Raw genomic sequence first — 16,207 nt, 5'->3', positions numbered from 1 at the left:
TGGGGGTGCCTGGCTGGCTCATTCAGTCAGTAGAGCAGGCAACTCTCGATCTCAGGGTCATGAGTTCAAGCCCCACACTGGGCGTAGAGCTTACTTAAAAAAACCTCTGTAGACTGACTATGAAGAAACAAATGAATTGTTGAGAATCATAACATACCCTTGCTGCCTCAAGGACTGGCCAGGAGGAGTTCAGGAGTGGAGGCAGCAAGACACAGGGACGTCTTCGGTATTTCTGATTTCCATTGTCCTGACCATGGTCTAACAAGGGTACTGGGCATCAGATCTCCCACCTGGCATCTCTGGGAATCCACCCAAGGGAAGAAAGAAAAGCTAAGCCCTACCCCTCTGGCAGCCTAACTCAGCAGGACCGCTCAGCCACAGACGCAATCCCTGACAACCCCTAGGAACTAGCTGGACTCAGCAGTACAAGAACGAGGGTTTATTTTACCAGAAGTGATGTCCAGGAGCCCCACGGGTGGGCCCAGGAGAAGCCGTGGCAGCAAAGGCCTAGAAAAGGCCACACACAGCCCAACCCCAGTGGGGAAGGCGGTGCCTCTGTGCACTCCCAGGCACAGAGCCACACCTGGGAGAGAGCCAGAGGGAGTTCGGGCCGAGTCTGCAGAAAAGCCGCTCCAAGCTGACCCCAAGAAGGGCCACAACACACATCCCTGCTCGCCGCAGAGGGGACAGGCGACCTCACGTGCTGGTTCCCAGGCGGATGGATCCTGGACAGGCAGGGGCGGCACAGAGATGGCCAGCGCAGATTCACACGTACTCCCCGCAGTCGGCGATGATCACTTTCTGCTTTGGCTTCCCGTCCTTGCTGCCCTGGGCCTTTGTGGGGACAGAAGAGGGAGAGAAACCAGGGAGGCTGGAGAGTAAGGAGCGGCTCAGGGATGCCCTCTCCAGGTGCCTGCTGCCACCCGAGCAGAAGCAGCTCTCCCTAGGAGCAGCCGTGGCCCCCCTCTCCAGCTGTCCCCCTGGGCCCAGGGCCCGGGCAGCCACCCACTTCAATCTGCCGCAGGACATCCAAGCCTTCTGTGACCTCCCCAAACACCACGTGCTTGCCATCCAGCCAGTCCGTCTTGTCACACGTCAGGAAGAACTGGGAGCCGTTGGTGTTTGGGCCAGAGTTGGCCATGGAGAGCAGGCCTGGGGGAGAGAAGGAGCACGTCACCCCTTCCCCCGGCCCCCAACCCCCAAAGGGATGTCTGTGTGGGAGATGGGGCAGTGGAAATGCTGCCGGAAGCCGGCCCAGGATGTGGGCCAAGAACTGGCCACGGGCAAGATGGATGCTGTTGGCATCTGTGGTAAGAGTGGCTTCAGAGACAGGGTGGGGCTCGAAGTCTGGCTGGAGGGGGAGAGAGAGAAAAGGCAGGGAGGCTGCACTTTTCCAACAAGTTTTCCTTACCAGGGCGTTGGTGGCATGGACGACAGCTCACACAAGTCAAAGGAAGGCTCTTTTTTTAAAGATCAATACCACATACTTTCACGTTGCTGGGCTGATCCAGCAGAGCAGGGGACACGGCCACAAGGCAGCAGGGGGACAACTATAGAAGCTATGCTTCCTTGGTGGGAGAGAGGGGATGGGGTCCAGGCCACGAGCAGAGGGGCCACCTGCAGGAGACAGCTCACGCCCTTCCTCGGAGGGAAGGCAGAGCGGGTGCGTTGGGAGGGATGCAGGGGGCCATGTATCCACTTGGAGGGTGCTGTGGAGGCTTCAGGAATGAAGGGAAGGGGCAACGGTGGTCTCGGACAGGGACCAAGCATGATTCCCTGAGGGGCTCTAGCAGCACAGCTCAGGCCCCTGAAGCGTAGTCCTGAATTTCAAGATGATCACGCAGCACAGCAGCTGTCTTTCTCCAGCTGCTGGGGGACCAGCCGCTCGCAGAGAGGTATGTCCGACAGAGAGACGGGGCTGCAGGGCTGATGGACCCAGCTCACCACGGCAGGCCCGAGCCAGAGCTAGACCACGGCGGGTATGCACGGCGGGGAGTACACAGATGGATGCCGCTTCCCCGACCCTGGCCAGGCTGCACACTGGCGCTGGGTCACCGGCTGGCTCGCCTGTAGACCCCAGCCCCCCACACCCCAGCAGCTCCCACCTGGTCCCGTGTGTTTGAGGATAAAGTTCTCATCGTCGAACTTCTTCCCAAAGATGGACTTGCCCCCCGTGCCGTTGTGGTTCGTGAAGTCGCCGCCCTGGCACATGAACTGGGGGATAATCCGGTGGAAGCTGCTTCCCTTAAAGCCAAAGCCCTTCTCGTGGGTGCACAGGCATCGGAAATTCTCTGGTACAGAGAAAGGAAAAGGTATAGAGGTCAGGAAACAAAAGAGAGCTGTTCGTCGGGCCGTGGGGTCACTGTGCCTAGCGTTCCACGGGAGACAAGGAAGGGAGCCACCGAAGCTGCCAGCAAGATGCTAGGGGCCGTGGGGCCCACGGACAGTCCCAGCCGAGCTGCTGCAACCACGTGAAGATGGACTTTGGGGTGCACCACACAGTGGGCGTGGGGGCCAGGCGCAGGATGCAGGGCTAGGAGCTGTGGGCAGCACCGGCAGGAAAACCATGAGGCAGGGCAGCATGGCAGGACCTGTGGCACATTCGTGGCCATCGGGATGGGCATCTGATATGACTCAGGGTGCCCATGACAGCTACCCCCTTCCCATCGCTCCTAGCCCATGTATTCTAATAACACCAAAGTCTCTGAGGAAACAACAAAACACAACAACCCCCCCCAAAACAAAACCTCTGAAGCTAGATTCTAATAAACTAAATTTGTTTAGTATTTGTATTTTCATTAAAAAATATGCTGTGGATTCTAAACCTTTGTGATCCTCACACTGTAAAGGACTAGAGAGACTCCAGTTAAAAAGGAAAATTGAATACCTGTGTTCCAGCTCTGCTCTACTCTGAATGGAGGGCAACTCATTTTTTTTTTTTGAGGATTTTATTTATTTGTCAGAGAGAAAGAGCATAAGCAAGGGGAGCAGCAGGCAGGAGGAGAAGCCACCTCCCCACTGAGCAGGGAGTACAATGTGGGACTCGATCCCAGGATCCCGGGATCATGATCTAAGCTGAAGGCAGATGCTTACCAACTGAGCCACCCAGGCATCCCGGTTTCTTTTTTTCTTTCTTTCTTTTTTTTTTTTTTTTTAAAGAAAAACTAAACAGAATCTTACCAGAAAACATAAAGGCAAATCTTTGTGACTCTGGATTTGGCAAGTTTCTTTTCTTTTTTTTTTTTTTTTTTAATTTTATTTATTTATTTGACAGACAGAGATCACAAGCAGGCAGAGAGGCAGGCAGAGAGAGAGAGGGGGAAGCAGGCTCCCTGTTGAGCAGAGAGCCGGATGCGGGGCTCGATCCCAAGACCCTGAGATCATGACCTGAGCCGAAGGCAGAGGCTTTAACCCACTGAGCCACCCAGGTGCCCCTGGATTTGGCAAGTTTCTTAAACATGACACCCAAAGCACAAATAATAAAAGAGAAAAAATAAAATGACCTCGTCAAAACTAAAAACCTAGGAGCCTGGGTGGCTCAGTGGGTTAAAGCCTCTGCCTTCAGCTCAGGTCATGATCCCAGGGTCCTGGGATCGAGCCCCGCATAGGGCTCTCTGCTCAGCAGGGAGCCTGCTTCCTCCTCTCTCTCTGCCTGTTTCTCTGCCTACTTGTGATCTCTGTCAAATAAATAAATAAAATCTTTAAACAAACAAACAAACAAACAAACAAAAAAAACCTAAAAACCTTTGTGGATCAGAGGACACTCAATAGAAAAGGCAACACACAGAATGGGAGAAAGTATCTGTAAATCTTATCTGGTGAGAGTTCAATACCCAGAATATATAATGAACTACAACTCACTAACAGAAAGACGAACAACGCAATTGATAAATGGGTAAAAAACTTGAACAGACATTTCTCCAAAGAAGATCTACAAATGACCCATAAGACCAAGAAAATGCTCAACACCATTAGCAAATGTGGGAAATGCCAATCAAAACCACAATGAGGGATGCCTGGGTGGCTCAGTGGGTTAAGCCTCTGCCTTCAGCTCAGGTCATGATCTCAGGGTCCTGGGATCGAGCCCCGAATCGGGCTCTCTGCTCAGCAGGGAGCCTGCCTCCCCCCCGCCCTGCCTGCCTCTCTGCCTACTTGTGATCTTTGTCTGTCAAATAAATAAATAAAATCTTAAAAAAAAAAACCAAACACAAAGAAACCACAATGAGATACCGCTTCGCACTCACTACGATGGCCGTTATCAACAGAAAATAACGAGTGTCGGTAGGAATATGGAGAAACTGAGACCCTCGTACATTGAGGTGGGAATGTAAAGTGGTACAGCCACTGTAGAAAAGAGTCTGGCAATTTCTCAAAAAGGTAAACACGGAATTGCCATGTGAGTACATTTCCACCCCTAGGTATATATGCAAAAGAGCTGACAACAGGTGTTAAAACACATACTGGCACACGAATGTCCATGGCAGCATTATTCACGAGAGCCAAAACGTAGAAACAATGCTCATATCCATCAATAAATGAACGAACAACATGTCACATATCCAGAAGACGGGATATTATTCAGCCATAAAAAAGGGACAGAACCCCAACACATAACGTGGATAAACCCTGAACATATACTAAGTGAAAAAAAGCCAGTTACAAGGAAAGGACCACATAGTGTATGATTCTATTTATAGGAAATGTCTAGAGCAGGCAAATCCAGAGATGGGGGGTAGAGGAGAGGCCCCCAGGGGCAGGAGGGAGACCATGAGGAGTGGGCTATTGGGATAAGCAGTTCGGTGCGGGCTGAACAGAGTTTGGAGACAGTGGGGATGGTTGTACAACACTGTGAATGCGATCAATGCCCCTGAATCATACACTTAAAAATGGTTTAAAAAGGGGGCGCCTGGGTGGCTCTGTGGGTTAAAGCCTCTGCCTTCGGCTCAGGTCGTGATCCCAGGGCCCTGGGATTGAGCCCTGCACCAGGCTATCTGCTTGGCGGGGAGCCTGCTTGCCCCTCTCTCTCTCTGCTTCCGATCTCTATCTGTCAAATAAACAAATAAAATCTTTAAAAAAAAGTGGTTTAAAAGGCCAAAGAGAGAGAGAGAGAGGAAAGAGAGAGAGAAAGGAGACCAGGCAACATGAAAGTTTTGAAAGCTAGGAAACAGACAGATGAATCATACCAGATGTAGCAGACCTCAGAAAGCTGAATCTCAGCACCAACACCCTGATGTTTTTAGCAATATTATCAGCAACAGCCAAATGATGGAAGGAGCCCAAATGTCCACCGACTGAGGAATGGATAAAGAAGATGCGGTGTATATACACAAGGGAGTAGCACTCATTCACAGAAAGGAATGAAATCTTGCCATTTGCAATGCTGTGGATGGAACTAGAGGGTATTATGCTGAGTGGAATAAGCCAGTCAGAGAAAGACAATTATTGTGATTTCACTCATATGTGGAATTTAAGAAATGAAGCAGACAAGCAGAGGGGAAAAAAAAAAAAGAGAGGGAGGCAAACCGTAAGTGATGAATCACTGAATTCTACTCCCAAAACTATTATTTTAAATAAAAACTTGAAACATTTAAAACAAAAAAGAAAAGAAAAGAAAGTTGTATCTTAAAAGCTGGCAGAGCTGAGAACCAACTCACTCTATGCTACAGAAATGCCGAAAGCTCAGGTTCAAGGTGAAGGTAGTTCTAAAAACAGTAAAGTCAGCTATTTAAGAAAACAGCTAACCCCCAGATCCTCCCCCACCCTGCGGGCAGCCGGCTGGAGGCTGTTTTCTGGTGGGTAAAAGCCGAGGTCTCTGGCTGGGGATACACTAGACGTAGCTGGGGGCTGAGGGACCCTAGTGACAAACAGGTATTAGGTGAAGGTTTCTACACTAGCCCCACTTCCCACCACCACGATGGCTAATAACTGGATGTAGAGCCTCCAGCAGGAGACTAGACTCTTCTCAGGGGACTCCCAGCTGTCCAAGAGAATATGTCAGGGAAATGGACATTTGGGGTCTGACAGAAGAAGACCCCAAATGAATCACCCCACAGTGGAAGCCGCAGCCAGCAAGCCTTAGCAATGCCTAGAAAGTTCTGCAAGCACATAGTTAGGGACATTCTTACATATGAGGGAGGCATCTGATGTGAAAAGCAAAGACCAAAACAAACAGACCAAACACAAAGCAAAACATAATACTCAGGAAAAAGCGACTTAAGATATAAAATATAGGAAGAAAAAACTCAGTAATGTCCTCAGAAAGATGAAATGATCTTACCTCTGGGAAATAAGCACAGAGTGCTATAGAGAAAGAACACTTAGGAAGGCTCCAGAAAGAGAGAAATCAGAGGGGACAAAAGCAAACAAATAATTGAAAGAAAATTTCCCTAACCAGAGGATAAAACACTGTCCTGTGGGTGTGGTACACAGAGTAACAGCCCCTAAACACGCCCACGCCAGTCACTGGAAGCTGAGAACCTGTTATGGCAAGAGAGCCTTTGCAGACATGATTAGGGTTATGGATGGACTTCGAGATGGTGAAAACAACCCCAATTATCTGGATGGGCCTAATATGATCATGAGCCTGTCATAGAACTTTCCCCAGGAGGGGTTAGAAAGATTCAAAATGTGGGAAGGACTGGATCCACCGTCGCTGGCTCGGAAGACGGAGGAAGGGGGGTGTGGGTGCTGCGAGCCTCAAGAAGCTGGGAATAGCCCTCAGCTGACAGCAGCAAGGAAATGGGGTACCTCAGTCCTACAGACGCAGGGAACTGAATTCTGCCGACAACCTGAATATGCCTGGAAACGTCCCCCCCCAAGCACTTCCAAAAGGGAAGGCAGTGACCCAGCCATCTTCATTGTAGCCTACAGGACTTCTGGCCTACAGAATGGGAGATAATTTAAATTTGTGTTGTCATAAGCCACTAAGTTTGTGGTCATCTGTGACAAGAGAAAACTAGTACAGTGGGGCCCACTGAATATCCAGATTCATGTAAGATTTAACCAAAGGCACATGGTTTTAGAACACAGGACATGGGGCGCCTGGGTGGCTCAGTGGGTTAAAGCCTCTGCCTTCGGCTCAGGACATGGTTTCAGGGTCCTGGGATCAAGCCCCGCATCGGGCTCTATGCTTGGCAGAGTCTGTTTCCTCCTCTCTCTCTCTCTCTCTGCCTACTTGTGATCTCTGTCAAATAAATAAATAAAACCTTAAAAAAAAAAAAAAAAAAAAAAAGAACACCGGACAGCCTACAAGCCATTAGACAGGGCTATTAAACAGCTCTTAAGCGCCTGGCTAATGCAACCGAGTAAACGAATTTTAATTTTATTTAATTTAAATTTCAACAGTCAGATATGGCTAGTGGCTACTATATTGGACAGCTCAGCACTAGATAGAAAAGTTTTATGTAAAGGATCTAGAATCGGAATGACATTAGACTTCTCTAGAAATCTACACCCTAACTGTCCATTAAGTGGGAAGGTATGTGTATTTCGCCTTCACTCTCCAAAAATGGACTTCCCAAGCTTTTTGCTGCAGAAGCTTACAGAAGGAGGTCTTCTGCTAAAATGAGGGAATACACCAAAAAAGAAGACAGAAGAGAGTCTAAGAGGTGAACACAGGAGACCCCACGACACTCGCTGTGCAGTGGGCCTGGACAGCACGGTCCAAGGAGGAACTTCTGCAGGGGAGGGAAACTGACAGAACTTCTGCTGTGTGTGAGCATGAGGAGAGATTTACACAGGCAGCAGAATCGGGGGAGCATCAGGAATAAACGAACAGAAGACTAAGCTTGTGTGAAAACTGGACAATTACGAATCCCAGGAAAACAAAATGCTTTGCGTGAAAGGAGGTTACCCTAGTACGATGCTTACATAGTGAGAATAACCTGTGGCCTAACCAAACTTACGGTAACTATGTAAGGAAGATGAAGGGACAGCGAGAGGGATAAGCTGATTCCTTATCTCCTGAACGGAAAGCCAACAGAGGTCTAAAACAAAACACCAGGAAGTAGCAACATAAAAATCTCTTCTCTACCAATATGGAGGTAAATGCCGAAAGAACCAGCTGGAAGTTGAAACCACTGCCTCTGACGAGCAGAAAATGGTGTTGGTGGGGCGCCAGGGTCAGGGTCAGGGGCCTGCTGTTTTTCAAAACAAGCTTTGTGAAATTGACTTTTTAAACTATGTGTCTACATAACAAAATTAAGATTAAAAAAAAAATGAGTGGAAGTCGGTATTTACACTAGAAAGACTCAAGAAACTGTTAGTTAACAGCAGTTACTTTTGGGCGCCTGGGTGGTTCAGTGGGTTAAGCCTCTGCCTTTGGCTCAAGTCATGATCTCAGGGTCCTGGGATCGAGCCCTATATCAGGCTCTCTGCTCAGCAAGAGGCCTGCTTTCCCACCCCCCATCTCTCTGTCTACTTGTGATCTCTCTCTCTCTGTCAAAATAAAATAATAATAAGTAATTAAAACAAAACAAAAAACCAAACACTTTTGGAGAATAAAACCAGATATGGAGAAGGGAGGGAAAAAATGGACGTTTTCTACTTACTGCCTTCAGTATTGTTCGAATACATATGTCCGATTTTTTGTTTTGTTTTGTTTTACCATGAATGTATTTAAAAAGAAAATAGTAAAGCAGCACCTATAAAGCTTCAAAAGTGCCTGGCTGGACTCATTTGTTACTAGAACCCAGGGTCTGAGATGCCTCAAAGGAACTCAGGTCAGCAACAGTGTCAAGGGCACAAGAAGGGAGGCAGTGAGACCCAGGGGAAGGCCCTCTGCTCGACCTCCAGCGTCCCGCCCCAAGTCCCGCTCACCTGCTGTCATGGGGACAACGTCTGAACGCAGCAGCATCTGGATGCGGCCGGCTGGCTTGTTCCCAATCTTGATGTCCATGTACACCTGAGGGTTTGAGCGGGTCTTTTTTGCCTTGGGCTCCCCCTGGACGCAGAAGAAATGGTTAGGTTGGAAAGCACCCCGCCTCCCCAAGTCAGAGAGAGTCTTCCGCATCCACACCAAGAACCCAGGTGCGGGGAGCGGGCTGCAGCCTGGTGCCACCAGGGAAGGCCTGGAGCCGCAGAAGGCAGCCACCAGCCAGACCCCAGTGACATTGCTGGGGACCCCCCCCAACCCCGCCACCTAGCACCAGCTAACTCAGCCCTGCCCCACAGGCTTGGGACCCCCTGGCACTCGCTCTCAGACATGCCAGCTCCTAGCTCGCCGCACCCTGCCCCACAGTCAAAGAACCCCACCTCCCTGGCCCACAATACGTGGCTCTCCACACCCACAAACCCATCTCATGCCAGTCAGGCAGACAGCACGTCCTCCCCTCTGCTGGGCCCCCTCAAGCCCCCAGGCTGGCTACAATGGAGGCCAGGAGGGCAGCCCTCTGGCCTGCTCAGAAGACAGCAGGGGAGGGAGGGAGCCTGTTTTCCACCCCATGGAGACAAGGCTAAGAAGGGGATAAGAGACATATGCAGGCATTGCATGTTCCAAAGAGAAAAACCCAAGTTCCTAACTGGTTTGGGGCTCAGTTTAGTGGTCGTGTGCTGAGACCTGGCGCAGGCACGGAGGACACGGCTGCTGTGATCGGCTGCCATGCACTGAGCACTTGCCACGAGCAGGGCACTATTCTCGATGTTCACATCTGTTAGCTCATCAACTCTTTACTACCATCCTGACAATCCAGCCATACTACTATTTATCCCCATTTTACAGGTAGGGAAACGGAGGTCCAAGGAAGTGCAGTCACTTGTCCAAACCAAGAGGCTGGTAAGTGCTGAAGCTGGAAATGAAACTTCAATCATCACCCCATCCCCGAGCCCACACTCTTAACCATGTTCCTCCACCTCACTTTTTAGTTAGTAAGATGCTGACACAAGGCCCCTAACCTCACAGAATCCCTGTCTAGAAAGGGACAGGCAATAAACACTTGCGTAGGCTGCACGAGCGCAAAGACGTATAGGGAAACAGACTGGTTTTCCAGAGGGTGGAAGTGAGCGGCGAGGTGCGGGGACAGGAGCTGGGGCATGCCCCCCCAACTTTATCCCTGGGGATGGGCGGTAGGAGCCACTGAAAAGTTCTTGGCAGGAGTCAGGGCAGCAGTCTGTGCCTTAAACAGATCATTCTAGCTGTCCTGATGAAGGGCTAGGGAGCACTGCACCAGAGACCAGCTAGGGAGCTTCTGCTATTATGTGCAGGAGAAGAAGCTGTGGGGGCAGTGGGACAAACAGGGGAGGGGGACTCAGGAAGGTCTGCGAGAGAACTCAGCAGCACGAGAAGACACGCAGGCTCTGTTCTGCAGATGGTGTCTCCGACTGTGAAGGCCACAGGTGTGCTCTGCTTTGCAACCCAGTTTCTGGCTTGGGTCAGTGTGTGTGCGGATGGATGGTGGCAAATTGACAAGATGGAGAACAAGATTAGAGAGAGGAGGCCACCCATTCTGGGCAACTCGACGTTGCCTGTGACACTTGGTAGCCAAAACGTCTGCAGCTTGACACTAGAACAGAGACCAGGAAAGGCAAGAGCACAGGAGAGGCTGCAAAGATCCGTGACTGCTACTGTTTCGGCCAAGACGAGAAGGGAAGAGGGATGCTCCGAGCCCAGAAGGAAGTCCAGAGAACACCATTCACAGGGAGCGCTGGGAAACCCCAAGAAGCCAGCCAGAGAGGGACGCCCAGAGTCGGGAGAGAGTGCCCGCAGGCTGCTCCCGGGGAGGGAGAGCCTCGGACCCATGTGCAGACTGAGGGCAGGTACCACACCCCGGCCTGCCTCCCCTGCAGGGACAGGGAGGCCCTGAGCCTGGGCAAAGCGCTTCAGTGAAGGAGAGACTGGGCAGGAGGGGTGAAGAGGAGCCCTCACTCGCCTTCCTCACCTCAGGTGTCCTCTTCATCAGCAGGTAATCCCAACCCGGGACTGGGCAGGGCTGGGCAGAGCGGAGTAACTCATCACACAGAGCACAAGGTGAGGGACCTACCGTTTGTCTCTTTCACTCACTCAATACCCCCTTTACCACAATACTAAGACCTTATTTTTTAATATGTTTTAAAATATGTTTTGCAAATTTCCACAAAAACTTGAAAAAAAAAAAAAGAAAAAGTCTCTTATGGAAAGTGCCAGCCCCCCCGGGGAGGTGCATGCCTTCGAACTCACCTCCTGGATTTCCACTTTGGGAGGCTCTGACCCTTCCTCCTCCTTATTTTCTTCAAGAGTCTTCCCAGAAAACTTCTTCAGCCAGTCATCATCTGACCACACTGCAAGGAAAAGAATTGAACAAATGCTCAGAAATTCAAGCCGTCGGCCCATGGCTCGCCAGCTGCTTCTGTCTGCAAAGTGGAACATACTCAGTGACCCTCTCAGCCAGAGGCTTCGGCTGAGGGAACTCCCAAGTATAACGTTTCCACTGGGAATGTCAGCCCTGAAGTCCAGCTCTTAGAAGGCCAAGTAAAAAAAGTATACCAAGGGGCGCCTGGGTGGCTCAGTTGTTAAGCGTCTGCCTTCAGCTCAGGTCATGATCCCGGAGTCCTGGGATTGAGCCCCACATTGGGCTCCCTGCTCAGCGGCAAGCCTGATTCTCCCTCTCCCGCTCCCCCTGCTTGTTCTCCCTCTCTTGCTGTCTCTCTCTCTCTGTCAAATAAATAAATAAATAAAATCTAAAACAAAACAAAATTATGCCAAGATGGAAGGTGTAGCCTTGCCAGGTCCAGCCCTTGATGGGAACATCTCAGGAACGAAGTGGAGGAAACTGGGAAAGATGGGAGATCAAGCAGGGTTTCTCTCCTAATGCAAACAATTACTCTGAGAAGCTCAACCTCTTTTTTATTTCCCACAAAGGTGGCTCATGCTCTCTGCCAACACAAACCATCCAGAGGGGCGTTCAGCACCTACTTCCAAGTAAATCTGGATAAAAATGCAACCAGGGCCACAGTGGAGGGCACGCTGGGGAACCTACGTTGCCCCCACTCACCTGGTCTGGAAGAGCCCTCCTTAATCCTCATTGGTTTTGCCAGATTGACACGAATTGTCCGTCCAAAGAGCTCAGATTCATTCTGAAAAGATTGAAAACCTAGCTGCTTAAACTCCATCAGGTTACAAGAATCAGACAGCTTTGCATTTGCTCCTGCTACATGAGAGATACGCTCATGACTCGTTTTCCCTTAATCCGTGAGCCCCAGCAGCAAGCTCTGTGCCCACCGGCCAGCAGCCCAGGCGCTGCAGGCAATTTCCCTCCATCACACACCTTTCTTTCATACTAGCAAAGGCCTGTGCTCCTGAAAGTGACTCCAGGTCCAGAGTGCCCTGGGATTACAAGGATACATGCAGTTTCCACGTACTTGAGCTCACCTTCAAAAGCCAAGATCTGCTTTGAAATTGTGAGAAATGATCTCAGGGGGTTGAGGAATATGTTCGGTGAGTGGGTAACAGAAGAGGAATAAAGAACTTTATCATCCAAAGATAACTGGCACCAGGAATGGTCACTTCATGTAAATCCATTTAGAGCAGTGAAGAAAGTTTCACAGTAAAAAGTTAAGGGGGAAAAAAAAGGAATGGGACTTTATTGTGATTCAACTAAAAATAAGGGAAATAAATTTATTATAAATTTCAGGTTTAACTACGCACTAATTTGTAGAGCAAAGATACAATGGGTGCTGGTTAATTTGTAGTGTTTTTTCCAACAAGATTCTATCGACAGTATGCTGTGACATCACTGCACTTCCTATCTGATAGGAAAATCACAAATACTCCAGCATTTCATCATTACTCCCAAAGACCTCTCCAGGATATTAAAATCATCGGCATCAGGAGCACGCCCTGCCATTATCCTTACTGGAATTTCTCACTTGTAATTGGTCTAAAGCTTCATGAAATTCTGCCTCTTCTGCAACATATGCGGTTTCACTGTGCAATCAATTTACATAGTGTTTGCAATTTATTATCCTAGACATGGGGCAGCCGGTGAGAGACTGGCCAATGACAAGGATTCGAATTTGTATCACTGTTAAATGGGGAAGGACGTTTGAGTAAGGACTGATCTTATAAGGGATTAATTCACAGTAAATCTTCTCACACGACCATAGCCTTTTGCTTCCCCGTGCAACCTTGTAACTTTGGCAGTTCAGCAAACAACAGATGCACAAGGCCCCTCCGTACCACCCAAAAGCAACTTCAGCAAGAATGAAGATTCTCAGCCATACCATGTTGTCAATAGCTGCTGCGGCGTCCTGCCAAGGAAAGACAAGGTCAAGTTTAGCTTCTTGTGGTGTCTAAACACATACTCGTAGCAACAGAAAAACAGAGTAAAACAAAACAAAACAGAAAGAAGTCCCATCTATACCTCCTGCCTGGGCTGTGTGTCCGTCTAACAAAGAGCGCATCCTGGCTGAGTTTAGAGCTGCTGGTGCAGCAATCTGCCATCTCGAGGAAGGCGTAAGAAATATTCACCAGCGATGCCAGGCAAGAACGCTCAGTGAGCAGAGCTGCAGGAGCTCGGCAGAGCAAGAGGGGCACGTCAGTGTTGTTAACAGTCTACAGTTTAATTAACTGAGGGAAGCTTTCCATCAAGCGGCACTTCCTGTCTCTATGGAAGCATCAGTTAGAGGCCTAGAAACCCAACCAAATGGGAGATCAGCTGCCTTTGTAATCAGTAACGACACTAAAAGAAGCCCAAGACTAAACACAGGTAACAGAGAATTTTCTCACCTCTGCCAACTCAAATTCAACAAAAGCAAATCCTCGGTGTTTTTCTGGGGAAAAAAAAAAAAAAAAAAAAAAAAAAAAGGTTGGGGGACAAAAATAAGTAATTACCCCGGGGGGGGGCAATGGGAAGAAACAGGGTTACAAAGAAAGTGAAGTCAGTCACGTGCCATGTCCTGACACTGGAAATTCCACCCAATCATTATTTTGGAAGAAGGAATCTCCTTCTTTAATTCTTCCCAGTTTAAACAACATTTCAAGCCATACTGAACTTTGTCTTTTAGAAGACATGGCTAAGTAATGAATTATACTTCTAATCTTTCAGGCAGTCAATTCTTCTACCAAAGCCAAATTAAAAACTTAACCTCAGCATACAAGGCAAGCAGAAAAATGAAGTTATTTAACTTCTCAATTATTGATCCCACATTTTGAGCATCAACGGTGCATAAAGCACGAATCCTAAAACCTTGAGTAGGATGCTCACTCTTTATCCTCAGAAAAATGCTGCTATAACTAGAAAGATCACTGTCCTGCTGCCCTAATGAGGCACCCTCTGGAACTTTCCTACGTATCAACCATATTAGAATGCACATTTAGAATTTTTTCAAATTCTTTTCCTCTTAGGATTCTGAACAAGACATGAAACGGACTCACCTGTTTCATAATCCAGAGGAATCTGAATATCTGTGATGTCTCCAAAAGGGATAAAAGCAGCATGAAGAACTTTGTCGTCCACCTCCTCTGCCAACCCACCTGCAAAGATGCCAAATGCCTTCTGAGCCATCGTCCTCCATTCTCTTGAGAAGTTCCTGCAGCCCAGTTAGCATGTGACAGCCAAGGAGAGGGGTTGCTCCATTCAGTCCTTTGGGTACATAAGCACGTTTCTCATTTGCTCCCTCAACCATCCTTATGAAACACACCTCTTCATCTTTTCTTACAGGCGCTCATCTTAGAGCCAGGATTACTGCAATAGCTTCTTAACTGGCCTCCCTCTCCTCCACACAGCCAACTAGAGCGATCCCGAGAACATGCAGATTTTAATCCATCACTTCCCTGCTTAAACTCCTTCAAAGATTTCCCACTGTCCTCAGGATAAAGTACAAACTCCTTAGCAGCGAACACAAGGCTCTTTACGACCTGGGCCCTGTCAATCACTTCACCCTCTTTCCCTCTGCTTCCTCAATTCTCTGGGTTTCCCGCAAGAGGACCCCTTTGTTCCATGGGTAAGGCTATTTCATACCTTCGGGTTTTTGCTCTTGCTGTTCCCTTTCAGTAAACACAGCTGCCCCTACTTAGGCTACAAAGTCCTCATCAAACTTCGCTACGGAGGTTTTTCTTACTTCTACTGGGTTAGTCTGGGAACTCCGTTCTTTAGGGCAGGGGCCAGGACTGAGCCATCGCTGCAGTGAGGGTCTGTAAAATGAATCGCGAGGATCTGGAGCCTCATAATATTCCTCCACCAATCCTCCCGGCCCAGCAGGTGAAGGGGTTCCCGTTAGATCTCAGCCGGCTTGGAAAAAACCCGGAAAGACCGCGGAAGTCTGGGGCTAACTCCTCGAAGCAATACTGCCATCTATCAGGCCTTGACAAAGGCTCGCCACCCTCCGCAACCGTAAACGCGTTCCTGCCCCACGCCGAGACCCACTCCGGCCGGGTTAGCCCCGATACCGCCTAGCTCCGCGCTTGCTCACCCACGTACAGCACACGCTTGGTAGTAGCCATCTTGCTCCCGCGCTCACCCGCCGGAAGTCGGCGTTCATCCCGCCCCCTTTCCCCTGCCCCGCCCCCTTTCCCCTGCCCCGCCCCCTTTCCCCTGCCCCGCCCCTCCGGCCCCGCCCCCGCCCCTAGGTGCCCTCAGGCCCTGCCTCCGGCTGTCAGTCCGCGTCGGGGGTGGTGGGAGGCGCGCCGGCAGGAGTGAGCCGCAGCGCCCAGACCAGGTCGGTCGGTGTCAGGTGCTTTGGAAACCCGCCTGGGCGGAATCCGCCAATCCGCCAATGAGAGAGGGAGCACAAGCAGGGGTAGTGGGGAGAGAGGCTTCCCGCTGAGCAGGGAGCCCAACGCGGGGCTTGATCTCAGGACCCTGGGCTGATGACCTGAGCCACCCAGGTGCCCAGGTTTTTACATTTTTTAAATTAGATGGGGAGCGTTTTTAAAACAAGAATATCTTGTCACAGGTGAAAATTGTTTATAAAGTGTTATTGGAACGCAGGCATGCTCATCTCTTTTAGTATGGTCGGTGGCTTCTTTCACACAAGATCAGGAGACCTACCTGAAATATCTACCACCTGACACTATCGGAAAAAAGTATGCGACTCTTGGAATAAACCAGTACATAAATCACAGATTGCCATTTGTGGTAGAAAATAATGGGACCACCTATTTTTCATAGAGCTGTGGGTTAAGAACTCTTTTAGGTCATATTTAAGCCGAAGCCTTGGGCCACCTGGGTGGCTCAGTCAGTTAAGGGGGGACTTAGGATCAAGTCATGATCTCAGTGTGGGCAGACTGAGTTCT

General features: G+C 49.5%; 1 protein-coding gene across 2 annotated transcripts; it reads right to left on the bottom strand.

Moving 5' to 3' along the window:
- Window positions 1-424: 424 nt before the first annotated feature.
- On the bottom strand, window positions 425-15,459 carry PPIE (peptidylprolyl isomerase E). 2 transcript variants are annotated; one of them, XM_032877379.1, is made up of 10 exons: window positions 15,385-15,459; window positions 14,348-14,446; window positions 13,700-13,743; window positions 13,195-13,221; window positions 11,967-12,048; window positions 11,153-11,253; window positions 8,818-8,941; window positions 2,106-2,291; window positions 1,010-1,152; window positions 425-834 (listed from the first exon to the last, which is right to left on the bottom strand). In XM_032877379.1, the coding sequence occupies exons 1-10, from the start codon at window positions 15,413-15,415 to the stop codon at window positions 766-768; spliced, it is 906 nt and encodes a 301-aa protein (XP_032733270.1). In that variant the 5' UTR covers window positions 15,416-15,459; the 3' UTR covers window positions 425-765. The 2 variants fall into 2 exon arrangements, with proteins under 2 accessions (XP_032733270.1, XP_032733269.1); XM_032877378.1 differs by having other exon boundaries at window positions 15,393-15,453.
- Window positions 15,460-16,207: the final 748 nt, after the last annotated feature.

Source organism: Lontra canadensis, unplaced genomic scaffold, assembly GCF_010015895.1.
Source record: "Lontra canadensis isolate GAN:19392208 unplaced genomic scaffold, GSC_riverotter_1.0 scaffold60, whole genome shotgun sequence".
NCBI lineage: Eukaryota > Metazoa > Chordata > Mammalia > Carnivora > Mustelidae > Lontra > Lontra canadensis.
Note: the sequence above shows the minus strand (reverse complement) of the source record. Positions and strands in the feature narration are given on the sequence as shown.